Source organism: Clinocottus analis, unplaced genomic scaffold, assembly GCF_023055335.1.
Source record: "Clinocottus analis isolate CAN_PGR_092001 unplaced genomic scaffold, fCliAna1.0.p SCAF_16, whole genome shotgun sequence".
Lineage (NCBI taxonomy): Eukaryota > Metazoa > Chordata > Actinopteri > Perciformes > Cottidae > Clinocottus > Clinocottus analis.
Window position 1 is genome coordinate 4530180 of NW_027175887.1, and position 14546 is coordinate 4544725.

The 14546-nt window shown below is 44.6% G+C and overlaps 1 protein-coding gene across 2 annotated transcripts; it reads left to right on the forward strand.

Moving 5' to 3' along the window:
* The first annotated feature begins 504 nt into the window (after nucleotides 1–504).
* Nucleotides 505–14315, forward strand: slc29a4a (solute carrier family 29 member 4a). Of its 2 annotated transcripts, none has more exons than XM_068579466.1 (11): nucleotides 505–668; nucleotides 2734–3179; nucleotides 5598–5729; nucleotides 5882–5995; nucleotides 6794–6922; nucleotides 7619–7693; nucleotides 7777–8045; nucleotides 9913–10033; nucleotides 10241–10428; nucleotides 11858–12098; nucleotides 12991–14315. In XM_068579466.1, the coding sequence occupies exons 2-11, from the start codon at nucleotides 2945–2947 to the stop codon at nucleotides 13134–13136; spliced, it is 1650 nt and encodes a 549-aa protein (XP_068435567.1). In that variant the 5' UTR covers nucleotides 505–668; nucleotides 2734–2944; the 3' UTR covers nucleotides 13137–14315. The 2 variants fall into 2 exon arrangements, with proteins under 2 accessions (XP_068435567.1, XP_068435568.1); XM_068579467.1 differs by having other exon boundaries at nucleotides 7777–8036.
* The last annotated feature ends 231 nt before the right edge of the window (nucleotides 14316–14546 follow it).

Genomic DNA, 14546 nt, shown 5'->3' on the forward strand with positions numbered 1-14546 from the left:
ACACACACACACACACACACACACACACACACACACACACACATGGTGCCAATAAAGCCAAATAAAAAGGAATAAAAGACAAAAATGAGACAAAGACACATCTTGAATTAAAAATGTCAACTTCTTATCGTTGCCGCAGGATGTCCTGGGATCTGCTCTGTTCGCTCACGGAGCTTCTGAAGTTGTATTAGCCTGCAGAAGAAAAGTAATGCATTGACTAAATGTCCTCCCTGGAAATGTATTCTTCTACTTCCCATGTGTGGAAACACGCACGCGAAGGAAAACACCGTCATTAAACATTTCGATGGTTTCATCCTCGACTCGTTTGAAAAGACTGATTGCAAAAGATGAACAGCCAGAGGCAACATCCCCCCTCCTCCCTCTCTCTCCCTCTCCTCTCTCTCTCTCCTCCCTCTCCCTCCCTCCCTCCTCCTCCCTCCATCCCCGCTCCCTCCTCTCCGCTGCTGGATGGTGCGTCGCAGCGCTCGCAGGCAGGACGGCACCGGGGCTTCCCTTGTGTCTGATGGAGACGGGCTGAGTGAGGAGGGACCAGGTCCGTCCGGCAGAGACCAGCTCGAGGATCCCGCTGCTGAGGGTCTCTCGCTGCTCCTTGCTGTGCGGGGAGGAGCCGGCACGAAACCGGGGGAGCGCGAGCGGAGGCACCGGAGGTAAAGGGGCCGTTCATAACCTGTTGTTCGTGTGTTTTTGTTTTCCCTTGGAGGCAACAAAAAAAAAATCACCGCGGTCGCAGTCAAAGCCCCACGGAGGGATACACACGCGACATTTAAACCTTGTTGGGCTTGATTAAGATCGTTTTAATGATGGTTTGGAAAAGAAGAAGCGGAATAACTGAGCGAGCATCTCCGCGTGTCCTCCGCTGCCCCGCCGTCGTGTGTTTTTGGCTCTATGAGCTCCCGATTTCAATTTCTCTCACGCGCCCGTCCAGCGGACACGCAAAACACGTGACCTTAATTGATTTGGAGTTAATGCATTGAACACTAAGAAGTATTTCCAAGATGTCGGGGATTTAGCTGTCACATCAAGTGCTTTTGCTCACTCTCGATGCTGATTCCATTAATATTTATGTAAACAATACAAACTGCATATTACACTGCAATTCATTCAATTATGCTCGCAGGCTGGAGCCTTTTAATGCAAAGGAGGGAGGGCCGAGAGCGCCGCCTCCAGTCTGCACAGGAAACTGCAGATGGTTAGGGGAAGTGAATTGGCATCACTGTGAGATAACAGAAAAGAAAGACAAACACACACACGCACACACACACACACACACACACACACACACACACACACACACACACAGAAGTTTTTCTCAATAAGCTCCCAGTGTTTACGTCCAGGAGGAGCCTCAGTTTGATGACGCGTCTCCTCGGTCCTCTGCATCCTGACTGGAGGCCGTGGATGAACCCACGTTGCAGAGACGAGAGCTTCTCACAGCATCTGGTCCTGCAGCGTTCAACATGAGCTCTCACCCTGAAAGCGGAGCGGGCCGGTGACCGAGCTGCTTCCTGCTTGCAGAGCAGCCGCGTCGCAGGGCGTCGGGCTGCAGGGAGGCCTCGGGGTTGATGTGTGGCGACAGAGCTGAATTGTGCAGATGTCCTCCAGCGTTTGTGTAGCCACACAGGTGTGCACATAGATGGGCTTTTGTGCTTCCTTTGTGTGTGTTTGTGTGTGGAACAATGTCAATACCCGTTCATATGGATGCAGACTGTAACAATAACAGTTCACTGTGGACCCGCGTGAGAGGAAGCAGGTTACTGTTCAGCTCCTTTAGTTGGTTTTTACTCTTCCAGGCATGTTTATGGTGACGGTGTTGCATGATAGAGTCATTTAAACGATTATCCTCGGGAAGTTGATCAGAAACCATCTTGATATTTGATTACTGTAAATAGAATATTTTGTGGTTTTGGACTTTTGGTTGAACACAACAAGCAACGTAAAGATGTTAACTCAATCTTTAGGACATTGTATTGGCATCTGGCAGGATTTTCTCATGTTTTATAGATCAAACAATTGATTAATTAATAAAGCAACTAATCTCCATCATGACAGTATTCAGCCATGGTCGTATTTCACGCAGATAAATATAATAAACATCAACAGTTCTTTACACTTGTAAGCTTACTTTACTTTGCTAAATAAGAAGCTTTGTGTCAGCTGAATTATTGAAAACTACTTTGTTGTCTATGTCCTGACTTGTTATTCTTAACTAACTCTTAGTCCAGCAGATAACTTGACTCGTCACAATTCAGCCCGAGCCCAAACCGATGTCTTGAGGTGGCTTGTTTTGTCTGAATTACAGTCAAACGCAACATTTCTGAAGAGAAACAAGAACAGCAAACCTTCACATTTCAGAAGCTTGATAGAGGTTTGGTGCTTTTGTTTAATTGCTCATCAAAGCTGTTTATTTTGTGTCAGTGTCGTCTCTCCTCGACAGTCATGATGTGTGTTGTGGTGCCGGTTGAATGCAGAGCTGCAACTTCGCCCACCTTGTCTGTCATCGCGCATCCTTTGTCACCGATTCTCTCATTTAATATGCCTCTCACAGATTCACACACACACGCACACACACACACACACTTTTCTTTGGAGTGTATAACCTTGACTCTTGTCACTATCAGCAAGGCACTGTCAGTATGTTTTTTTATTTTATTTTTGGTCCCTGCCTCTTCTTTTACATTTTAATTCTGTCTCCTCTTCTGTCTCCCGCTGCAGATCCTCATCATCTGAAGATCTCCTGCGTTTCTACTCCTGAGCTCTCCTTCAAGGTGTCTTGGGGATTGTGTTTGACATGCGCGCTCCCAAGAGAGTGTAGCTTGTAGTATCGAGAGGAAAGTTTGCTGTGTGTGTGTGTGTGTGTGTGTGTGTGTGGGTGTGTGTGTGGGTGTGTGTGTGTGTGTGTGTCGAGGCCACTTGAAGCACAGAGATGGGTTCGGTGGGGGCGGAGCGCCGCAGGCCCACACCGGTCCAGCTGCCCGAGGAGAGGGACGTGTGGAGGGATGGAGGAAGAGCTGGATGGAGGGATGGAGGAAGGGAGGGCTGGAGGGAGGGCAGAGAAAGCGGCGTGGTGCAGAGCTACAGCTTCGACTCGTACCAGCTGGAGGAGGAGGAGATCAGTAAAGACGCCCCGGAGCGAGGAGTGCTGGCGCTGTCCGAGCCCGGTGAGGGGGTTTCTATTCCTCTGTGTGTGTGTGTGTGTGTGTGTGTGTGTGCTGGTCTTATAAATAGACAAGCAACAAGGAATATCCGTCTTCTACTCCAAAATTCCAGCACCAGCAAAGTGTGTTTAGACCGACAGACTTCTCTGTCTCACAACACGCTGAGTGGAGCAGCAGCACATTTTCACATTATAATCTTTATGTGTGTACATACCGGTGTGGAACAGGAAATCATGTATATATTAACCATTCGTGCCATAGTACCTGGACCACTGCAGGGAATTAGGTGAAATGATGAAGATTTTAGACACAATTTAATTGTTATATCCAAAATAAAACCCTAAGTAACTTTGCCTATTTGTAAAATGTATCATTTATATTTCCTGAGAAACAAAAGAAGAAGGATGGGAAGAGATGTATCAGGTAGAGTAGATGGATATATATATATATATATATATATATATATATATATATATATATATATATATATATATATATATATATATATATATATATATATATATCCACTAATTTAGCAATCTTATCTCGGTGTTTCATTTCTATTATTATATTCCATAGTGAAAAATGAAAATAATTTATGCTGAGTAATTAGTTTAGCGTATACATCCTGAGTGAAAAGACATTTGTTGTGACTCATTTTGGACGCATGACCCTTTATCGACTATAACACACAACACACGACTCAACAGATTTTTAGTTACATGAATGAAAAACTGGACATTGAAGCTGACGGTGCTAACATTACACAACTAGCTTTGATTGCACCAGGTGGAAGCTAGTTAGCGTAGTTAGCTTCAGCTTCCTGCGTAACCAGAGAGGGACCGAAAGCTCGCTGATAAAAGAAGAAAAAAAAAAACATCTCGTAGTTGACGTTGCGTCATCTGGCGACTCCCACGCTACATGCCAATCACACGCTTCCACCGGAAACACCCAGAGGCTTGAAGCCACTGTTTCCAGGAAAGATTTCACCCTCTGTTGAACTATGCACAAGCTACAATATCATGACAGTTTGTGAGAAGTATCCAGAGTTCAGTTACGCTTTGAAATCATTCCTGACACAAACTGCACTGATAACCAGTCGTCATGTTGACATATTATATTTTTTACATGCTTTTGGCAGTGTGTGTGTGTGTGTGTGTATGTGTGTGTGTGTGTGTGTGTGTGTGTGTGTGTGTGGAGGCTGAGAGAATAAAACAGTGACAGAGAGAGGAAATGTGTAAAACACCCGACAGGATGCAGGCCTGTTCAGAGAACATTGCTGTTGCCTGGTAACTCAGGTTGCACAAAGGGCACGTTAATCAGATCACAAGCGACCGAGGACACGGCCCACTGCGAGGGCCCTGAGGTTTGCAGACAGCTCCCTCTCTTCTTTGAGTCTCTTCCTCCTTTGCCAGTCTGTTGCTGTCAGCCTCAATATCTCAGTGTGCAGCGAACACAGCAGAAGTCTGCAGAAGTCTGTCGCTAAAAAAAGGCAGACTGAATCAATCCTATCCTGTCAATAAAGTTCATCACCTACAATCTGTAGTGCTACTGAAGGACTTCAGGAAAAGTAAAAGGGGTTAAAGAGGGTTAGAAAAGAGGGAGGGTTCAAATAAAACATTAGTATCCACAGAGATTGTCACACAGTCCTGAAATATGTCAAAAAGAGACAAACCATAAAAGATTTCCATCCCGTCAGTTGCTGCACCGACATGTCAGTTGATTTCCTGCTAATGTGGTTTGAGTTTCTGCAGGCTGTGGTCCTCCTTCTGTCAGTGCGTCCACAGCGATGTTCGCTGCTACACAGCTAACTGCTAACTACACAACTCATGCCAGGTTTCTGTCACTGAATCCATCTGAACAGCAGAAATGGAGAATCTGTGAGGAACTCTATGTGGTGTATTTATTGCGATTGCACGTGTGGTTATAGAAGGCTTTTATTTATAAGAATAATCAAGGAATCAAGTTCTATGAATCATCAGATGAAAAGCAAAATAATGCAACAGTCCCAGGTACCATAATAATAAACTATATGTAGCATTAAGAAGTGAAACAGGTCGTCTCAAATAAATCTTTTCTTTCCTTCAGTCGGAGGAAAAATAGAAATGCTCAAAAACATAAAGTAGTCAACTGACAGGATGAGGAAAGAAAAGGAGATGAAGAACCTTCACATCCCTTCAATAAACAGAATCAGCTGCTCGAGTCCAGTTTCTACGTGAAGCTCCTCTGGCAGCGAGTCTGAGCAGCCGTTGATCTGATGGATCTCTGCGTTGCAACAGCAACGTTCCTGCTGCTGCAGCTCCATGCGTCCTGACGAGCTTTGTTGCAGACCTAATTCATACGTTTCAAGTCATTTTTATCCCTGCCGTTTGAGTGCGATGTCATGCTTCTTCAACCCTTGACTCCTTCCTTCCCTCTCAGACTTCGAGGAGCCGATCCCTGACGACCGTTACCATGGCATCTATTTCGCGATGCTATTGGCCGGCGTGGGCTTCCTGCTCCCATACAACAGCTTCATCACGGACGTGGACTACCTGCACAACAAGTTTAAAGGTATGAAAATGCATGAATAAACCCAGGAACTGCACCGCCAGACAATGTGGGACTTCTATAAACACGCGCACACCCGGAGACTGCACATCAAAACCCAATGAGTGTGTGTGTGTGTGTGTGTGTGTGTGTGTGTGTGTGTGTGTGTGTGTCAGGGACGTCCATTGTGTTCGACATGAGCCTGACGTACATCCTGGTGGCTCTGATGGCCGTCATCCTCAACAACGTGCTGGTGGAGAGACTCAGCCTGCACACCAGAATCACTGTGGGTGAGTCCAGCAGGAACTCGCAGGCCGAGCTTTAATTGTGAAAATAATTCTCATTATGCGAACGTCTGCTGTTACTCTTTTGTGAACTCTTTTATGAACCTCGTGGCTTATCAGAGCAGAATGCGCAGAGCAAAAATGGAGAAGACAGTTTAAAGTAAAAGAAGAAAAAGAAACGATTCCCCCGTGGGTTTTGTTGATAAAATGTTTCAAACTAACTGCCCAAGACTGTGAACTCACAAGGGGCAAAGCTAGAGCCTTTCAAGAGCGTTGGTATTTTCTTCTTTAAAAACTTGCATCATCTTCAGTCTTGTTGTCAGCTTTCAAAACATTTTTAAAGAGAACTCACTGTGCTATTTATGTAGACCCTTCAGATGCAAGCATGCACATTGAGGCCGATTCTGCATCAGGTTTGTGAAAGTCTGAGCCTGGTACCAAGAGATTCAACTCCAAATTATTCTTTAAAAAGCTGATTTCTAATGCTAATTCACATCTTTGCAAATATTAAAGCGAGTCAGCCTCCACCCCATATGAACAAAATGTTCTTTAAAAATAATGTTTCTGATCATTTTGAAATCATTACATATTTGTATGTATATGTAAGAGCAAAGCTCTCTTGCATCCTTGAGCAAATGTCTTGTGAAGTGTGCCGTCTGCTGGAGAGCTCGTCTCTGGAGTTAACAAACTCAGGATGGGACCTGTCACGACGGCCCCGTGCAGCGTGTGCTCCGTCACGCCATCGCAACGTGACCTGTTCATTCACTTGTCCACTTGTCCGTCTGTCTGTCTCTTCCTCTGCAGGTTACATATTAGCTCTGGGGCCGCTGATCTTTGTCAGTGTGTTTGACGTGTGGCTGGCCAAGTTCACCACCAGGCAGGCTTATATCGTCAACCTGGTGTCAGTGGGGGTGGTGGCCTTCGGATGTACAGGTATCTGTCTGTCTGTCTATGCATAACAATGTTTTATATCATCAACCAGTATCAGTTCATACAGCATTCAGCTCAGCAACACGTCTTGTTTTAGCACAGTGAGCAGTCAGCGTCAACAAAGAGTAGAACCAAACAATGACTTTTCATTTTGGTGGCTTTGACCAATTTACTGACAGAAAAACAGGTTTTGGAGAATGAAACGTTTTGGGTAAGTTCCCTTCAGCAGACAAACAATGGAGTCGTGTTGTCCTATGAGACAGTTGTGAGAGTTGCTCTTACAGTTTAGAGATTGTTGAGACTTTTTCTATAAAAAAACATAGCTAAAGCAATTGAGGAAAAAAAAGCCATGTGGTGATAATAAGTCAATGTTGGCGGTTAAAATGTTGGTGATATCCTTCAGTCCGCCTCCTGTCCATCAAGTAGAGAGCAAAGCAAAGCGGTGCTGCTCAGTCAGAGCCGTCCAATGAACAAGCGTCAGTCGAGGTTTCAGTTCTCAGCTGCTGCTGAAGACATGATGATGTCATGATCTGGGCCGTCTCCTTCTGGCCCCAGTGAGTGTGATCAGAGCCTTTCAGCCGGCGGTCGCGAGGCTTCGATTAGCGGCGCCGTGCTGTGTCAACCTGCGGGAAGTTGTGCCTCTCAGTGAATGATGTTGGTACAATGTTGACTGATAAACACTTCCTCATCCCTCCCCAGTGCAGCAGTCTAGTTTCTATGGCTACATGGGGATGCTGCCCAAGAGGTACACGCAGGGGGTGATGACTGGAGAGAGTAAGTAACCTCACACAGGCAAAGCTCTGCACGCGCTCGTCCCTGAGCCTCACCCCTTTGTTTGTCTCCTCGGCTGCTCCCAGGCACAGCAGGTGTCATCATCTCCCTCTCGCGCATCTTCACCAAGCTGCTGATCCCGGACGAGCAGAGGAACACGCTCATCTTCTTCCTGGTCTCCATCAGCATGGAGATGCTCTGCTTCCTGCTTCACCTGCTGGTCCGCCGCTCTCAGTTTGTCCGCTACTACACCAGCCACGCCCAGGGCAAAGGGCCGGTCAAAGGTCACGACCCGCACGACAACGGGACGGGATACCGAGTTCACCACGACGTCACCGCAGAGGAAGTAAGATTTGTAAGTTTGTGGCCAGCTTATCCGCTCGACTGTGTGTGTGTGTGTGTGTGTGTGTGTGTGTGTGTGTGTGTGTGTGTGTGTATATGCTGAATATATTTAGTCGAGCTCTCATCTGATAGATGAACTGAGGCGTTCACCTCCTCCTGACTTCTCCTCTAGCACCACCATGAGGCTCACTTTTGTGTTTCTTCCTGACGCCTCTTCACATCTCATGAGATTTTCTTATTAAAGTTTAATCGACATTCACTTAATCTGTCATGAATGTTGCAACAGCACGGCAGGGAGGAAATGTTAGACCTCTAAACTGTGATGTCATGCAACGCCCATTTCCTGGTTGATTTCTGCGAGGCGTGCATGTGTGGGTGCGTGTGTGTGTGTGTGTGTGGGTGTGTGTGTGGGTGTGTCGGTTCTTCAGTGGGAGCGTGCACACGGGGATGGAGGGCCGTGTGGGTTTTAAAATGCAGTATCATTTATTTAAGCTGGGCTGCTTTTTGGCTGCTGTTCAGAAAGAGATGTTGAGAGAGAGAGAGAACGGGATTTGGGGATATTATGGATGAAAGTGGTGATGCAGAAAAAATATGAGGAAAGGTGCCGTTTTAGAGAGAAAGGGCGAGAGAGAAAGGGAGAGGTTGAGGCCTCTCGTGAACTGAAAGAAAATGAGTCACAACACTGAACACAAAAAGGCTGTGAAAGAAAACTGTTGAGGCAAAGAGATGAGACACCGGGGGAAACACGACCGAGCGAGAGAAAGAAATGAGAGAAAAATGAAAGAAGTGGGAAATCCACTTTGTATTCATGCTTGAAGCAGCACTCTGGCGCCTAAAGACATGAAGCTGGTGTGTGTGTGTGTGTGTGTGTGTGTGTGTGTGTGTGTGTGTGTGTGTGTGTGTTCAGAGCCTTCAAAGGAAGACACATCACCTCAGGCTCTCATCTTTTCATGTGTGCGTGTTTGTCCGCCATTACGCGTAATACAAGTGTGTGAAGGACGCCCCCCTGTGTTTGATAGTCATGTGTATGTGTGTGTCTGTGTGTTTGTGTGTAGTTTTCCGCATCTGGGGGCTGATTCAGGCAGCTCTTTGTTCTGGTTGCCTGGAGATACTGAGCAATCTATGCAAAGGGATAATCAAGAAGAGTGGTGCCTTCTGGCCTGCTAGTCCCTCCAATCAACTAATGCATCCGTGTGTGTGTGTGTGTGTGTGTGTGTGTGTGTGTGTGTGTGTGTGTGTGTGTGTGTGTGTGTGTGATCATATGAAAAGGTGTGTTTAGTAAAAAAAAAAAAGCATGAATAAAAGGATGTATACTGGATGAAGAGGAAACATATGTTTAGACTTTGTGTGGGTGTGTGTGTGTGTGTGTGTGTGTGTGTGTGTGTGTGTGTGTGTGTGTGTGTGTGTGTGTCTTAGCTTATTTACAGTCCATCCTGTCGTGTCTCCATTATCATTACATCAACCTGCATCACTCATGGTCATCATCTCTGACACTGGTTGCCATAACAAGCTGATGTCATGGTGTCTGAATGAGAAACGCTGATAATATGAAGTCACCTGAACACTGCAAGGGAACATGTTTATCAACGGGGCGGTGGCTACCTCTAGTGTTTTATCAATGAACTGTTGATGTCCCTCAAAAAGCCGTGAAATGTTTTGGGGGAGATGAGGAGCAAAGTGAGGATGTGTACCCAAGTCATTTAAATAATTGATCAGTAAGAGGTCATATGTTTTATATTTCAGTTTTGTAATTGAATTGTTGGGCTCAGAGGTCTTTCTGCCTGTCATGTGTTTGTTTTATTGTGTGTGTGTGTGTGTGTGTGTGTGTGTGTGTGTGTGTGTGTGTGTGTGTGTGTGTGTGTGTGTGTGTGTCTCTTCAGGGAAATGGTGGGACAGCACCGACCCCGACAGAGGAGGTGGTCGAGGACTTTGAGGGAGGGACGTATGTGCGGTTCGATGCCCCGAAAGCCAAGATAAGGAGGAGCTGGCCTGGTGTCCGCGGTACTCTCTCTCTCTCTTTATGTCCTGTGTACTCAGTGCTCGATGACCCTCTGACTCCAGGAGATGGATGTCCATGTGAATGCATCACCTGTAGATTCATAAAGAGGGGAACATTCTTAGAGATTAACCTGCTCAAGTGAGAGCTTTTGAATATCACCCTGTGTGTATCTGTGTGTGTGTGTGTGTGTGTGTGTCTCCTCTAACCAGACATGATCTTGCATCGTTACGTGGTGGCCCGTGTGATCTGGGCCTACATGCTGTCCATAGCAGTGACCTACAGCATCACCTTGTGTCTGTTCCCCGGGCTGGAGTCAGAAATACGAAACCCCACCTTAGGAGAGTGGCTGCCCATCCTCATCATGGCCACCTTCAACATGTCCGACTTTGTTGGCAAGGTGAGGTTTCTTTACAGTCTCATTTTAATGAACTACATCATTTATTTAAAGTGGGGGAAAAGTCATTTTTAATGACAGTTTGGAGGATGTTTTATAGATCCAGTCATCTGAAGAGAAAGGCAGAGATATATTTGTGTTTGACAGCTAATAACTGAGTTTAACTGAGCTCACTTTTTTTATTAACATCATTTATCTTTCAAAGATGAAACTAAAGCAGCTATAATCAATATTTTTATAATAACAACAGATCACAAAGAAACACTAGTCCCATCTGTGGAGACATTGGTACAGCTCTCTCTTTATAGAGCATTGACTGGTCTGTGTATTTTAATTGTGCTTTGATGTATTTTACTTTATTTGATGTCTTTTGTATTTTCTGGACCTTGAGTCTGTCGTAAAGTTTTGATTGATTGAAACAGTGAAATCCAAAAAATCTATATATAGAAACCATTCGAGATTGTATTAATAATACCTGACGTCATCAATGACGTCATCAATAATGAAATATTGATGACGTCAGGTGAGTTCAATGAGACTTCAGTAATTCTAATCGCAGCAGGTTTTTTCATGTTTAATAAAGAGTCGACTTCAGCGGTTTCAGTCAGAGGACGCAGCGGTCTTTAATGAATCAAACTGACACTGTAAAATATCAAATATGAAAAATCACCAGGGAAAATATGCCCTTGCCCTAAAACACACTTGATGGAGTCGGATACCAGCATTCATAATGTCTTATTGTAACCTCATCATTTATGTTCGAAAACTCACATAGCTCTTGGCAATCCCTATGATTTCACACCTCTTGAGATTCTGGGATTTAATTGTAGGCCTCCATCCATCCGGCTGCACAACAGCAGCAGCAAAGAGACAAAGGCACACTGTAACACTGGTATCGACCTTGTGAAAGTGTTAAAGGAGTCGCTCCATTTAGGAAGAATGGAAAAAAAAGTCTGGTTTATTTTGGGATAATTGCACTTAGCTCAAAGGCTTTATCCGAAAATTCAGAAATTAAACCTTATCTGGTGTCCTTAAGTCATAATTTTAACTTTGAAAGTGAAAGTTGTTCTGATTGCACACTTTGACTTTGGCTTCACAGCAAAGTTTGCATTTTGTTGAAAGTGGGGGAGAAAAAGATAAGGCGGGAGGAGATAAATTATATCGAAAGTGAGAGAGGAAAATTAAGGTAGCTAAGAGGTAAAAAGAAAAAAAACTCCTGATAAGAAAAAGCAAAGAATAGAGTGGAAAAAAACTGCGTCACTTATTGTGCTCTCTTGAAAGTGCCATACGCAGCGAGTTAAACATGTCTCAGAGAGCGACTTCGGAACGGACTGATTGTCTATCATTTTAAACTTTAATTTCAAGCAAATGTCTGGAGAGAAAGCAGACGTCAACCCCCACGTCACTGAAACCTCCCCCGCTCTCTCCTCAGATCCTTGCAGCGCTGCCGTACGACTGGTCCGGAGGCCGCCTGCTCTTCTTCTCCTGCCTGAGGGTGGTCTTCATCCCCCTGTTCGTCATGTGCGTCTACCCGGCGAGCGCGCCCACCCTGTCCCATCCCGCCTGGCCCTGTCTCTTCTCCCTCCTCATGGGCGTCACCAACGGCTACTTCGGGTCCGTGCCGATGATCCTCGCTGCGGGCAAAGTGCCGCCCGAACAGCGGGAGTTGGCCGGTGAGTAAAACCTCTGAATGGGTTCGTTTTTGTATGTCCAAAGTTGGCATAGTTGTGTTGCTTTTTATTCTTTTTTTTAGTCTAATTTCAGAGGAAACAACTACAAAAATGAAGCATCAAACTCTTAATGGATTAGTTGATTGACAGACAATTTGTAAAAAAAAAAAAAAAAAAGTATTAATGAGTGAACTGTGTTAAACTGTGTTTGTAGATAGATTGTTGGCTTTATTCCTGTTTCCAGTCTTTACGCTAAGCTAATTAGCTGCTGGATGTAGCTTTATATTACATACAGACGTATGAGTGATATCAATCTTCTCATATAAACCTCAAGTAGAAAGCAAATTTGCATATTTTCCAAAATGTCACGTTTAAAAATAACAACCATAAACCCAGACCACGTCACAGGTTAGCTATAAAAGTTTTACTGGACCACTAGAACGAACTGCAAAACGTGCTCCAGTTATGTACTGAAGTGGCATGCTAACACGCTAAACTAAGAGAAAGAACATTATACCTGCTAAACATCAGCATGTTGCTGTTGTAAGCACATTAGCAAGCAAAGCCATTAGCATTTAGCTAAAAAAAGCAGCGCCGCTAATGAAGCTGTAGTCTTGATTCTTATCATTAAATGGCGATCTCTGTGCCAGGGCTATCATATAATATAATGTGTTTAACACTTGACTTCCTGCGTTGCAGGGCTTGTATAAAGGAAATACAGTAGTCCATGAATATAACTGTACAATTCCTCCTCAGTGTTGTGGAGGTTGGTTTATGGTGTTTTGCTGGTAAAACACGTGTCGTCTTCTTGCTTCTTACCTACATTTAGTTTGAGTAATAATGAAATATTGATGACGACAGGTGTATAAACTCTCTGCTCTCTGTCTCCCTCCAGGGAACACCATGACGGTCTCCTACATGACCGGCCTGATGGTGGGCTCCGCCGTGGCGTACGCAGCTTACAGCTTTGCGGTTCCTGGACCAGGACCACACACCTCCACACTCAACATGCACACATACGCCAACGCCACCGGGTACTGAATATCCACACACACTAAAACACAATCACAGATGTAAACACACACACACACACACACACGTACATGCCATTTGCAAACAGGAGAAGCAGCGGAGACTGGTGGACTCGAATCCAGCTGCAGAGCACGAAAAGACATCTGCAAAGAACTCTTTCATGTTTATACTCCGAGAGATGTATTCTCCTTTTTCCAGATCACGCTTCAATGCCGCTCACTGGATAGAGGAAGTGGAATAAGATACAAAAAACCAGGAGGAAAGTATGTTAAACAGTAAAAACGTAGCACATTTCTCCACCGTGTCGTTCTCCAGTCTGGTGGTCCTCCGACCTTCAAATGTCACGGCTGTGCTGTGATGAACCGTCCGCTGAAGAACAGGAGCTGGACGCCAGGAGCCCTTAAAGTGTCTCACAGTGAAACTGTTGTCTGCTTGTGTGTGCGAACCGACTGGCTGACATTTGTTCAGTGTGAAGTCAAGTGGCTTTTAGCTGCAGGGAACAAACGGTGCAGAGTTTTGGAGGAGACGGTGTGTCACGTTGTTGATATTCTGCGGGTTTTCCTGGACCCGTTGTTTCAGCTGTTTCCGAATTATAATGTCTGACAACCTCTTAAACACTGCAACAAGAGCAACAGGAAAGCTCACTTTAATTCACTGTGAAACCGAAGCTCGAGGGTGATGGAATATGTGGGATTATGAGACGCCCCAAATCCCATCTGATTGGATATGTTTAAGTACACGGCCTTGAGTTCAATGGTCATCAGAAAAAATGTAATAATTTACAGGAAGAGCAAAGATTTGATATTAAATTCTCCAAAATTATTTTTTCCCACAGAAGTGAGAACATTGACATCGTAACACAGGAAGAGAACGAGGAAATTCTGTTTTCATTTTGTTTCACCTGATGAGAAATTACTTTTTTTCTAATTAATGACAGACAAAATATTGTCAAAACCTGATTCTCTCTAAGGTTGTTAAGATATTAAAATGATAAAAATCCATCCTTTTCATGCATCAACTGGACTTCAACTCAATTGACCTGCCTCATCTAAAAGCATCGTTCCAGTCCATTTCGTCTCCACTCAGCTGGTTTCTGTCTGAATTAAAAAACGTGTCCGTTGTATTTATTTTCAATGATGAAGAACATTATTCTCATCAGCCTTATAAGTATATCTAAAAACAAAAACATGTTAAAACTATATGGAGTTATTAAGGTTATGTGCATTAGCAGCTTCTCTGTTCGTTTACCTACAATATTGCCGGGAGAAGAAGAAAATGACCGGCTTCCTGTCTGTTTCATTTGGTTCCACATCTCTTCTCAAACCGTCCGACGGATGCAAAGAGAACAAATGTTGGTACGAATTTACCAGATGAGGTAGCATGACAGCCGTGTCTCGCAGTTGTGGTTTTGAAAACTTG

Coding starts and splice junctions, on each gene's coding strand:
- slc29a4a (XM_068579466.1), top strand. CDS start 2,945: ATGGGTTCGGTGGGGGCGGAGCGCCGCAGGCCCACACCGGTCCAGCTG. Junction 3,180..5,597: donor GCTGGCGCTGTCCGAGCCCG/GTGAGGGGGTTT, acceptor CTTCCCTCTCAG/ACTTCGAGGAGCCGATCCCT. Junction 7,694..7,776: donor GGGGGTGATGACTGGAGAGA/GTAAGTAACCTC, acceptor GGCTGCTCCCAG/GCACAGCAGGTGTCATCATC.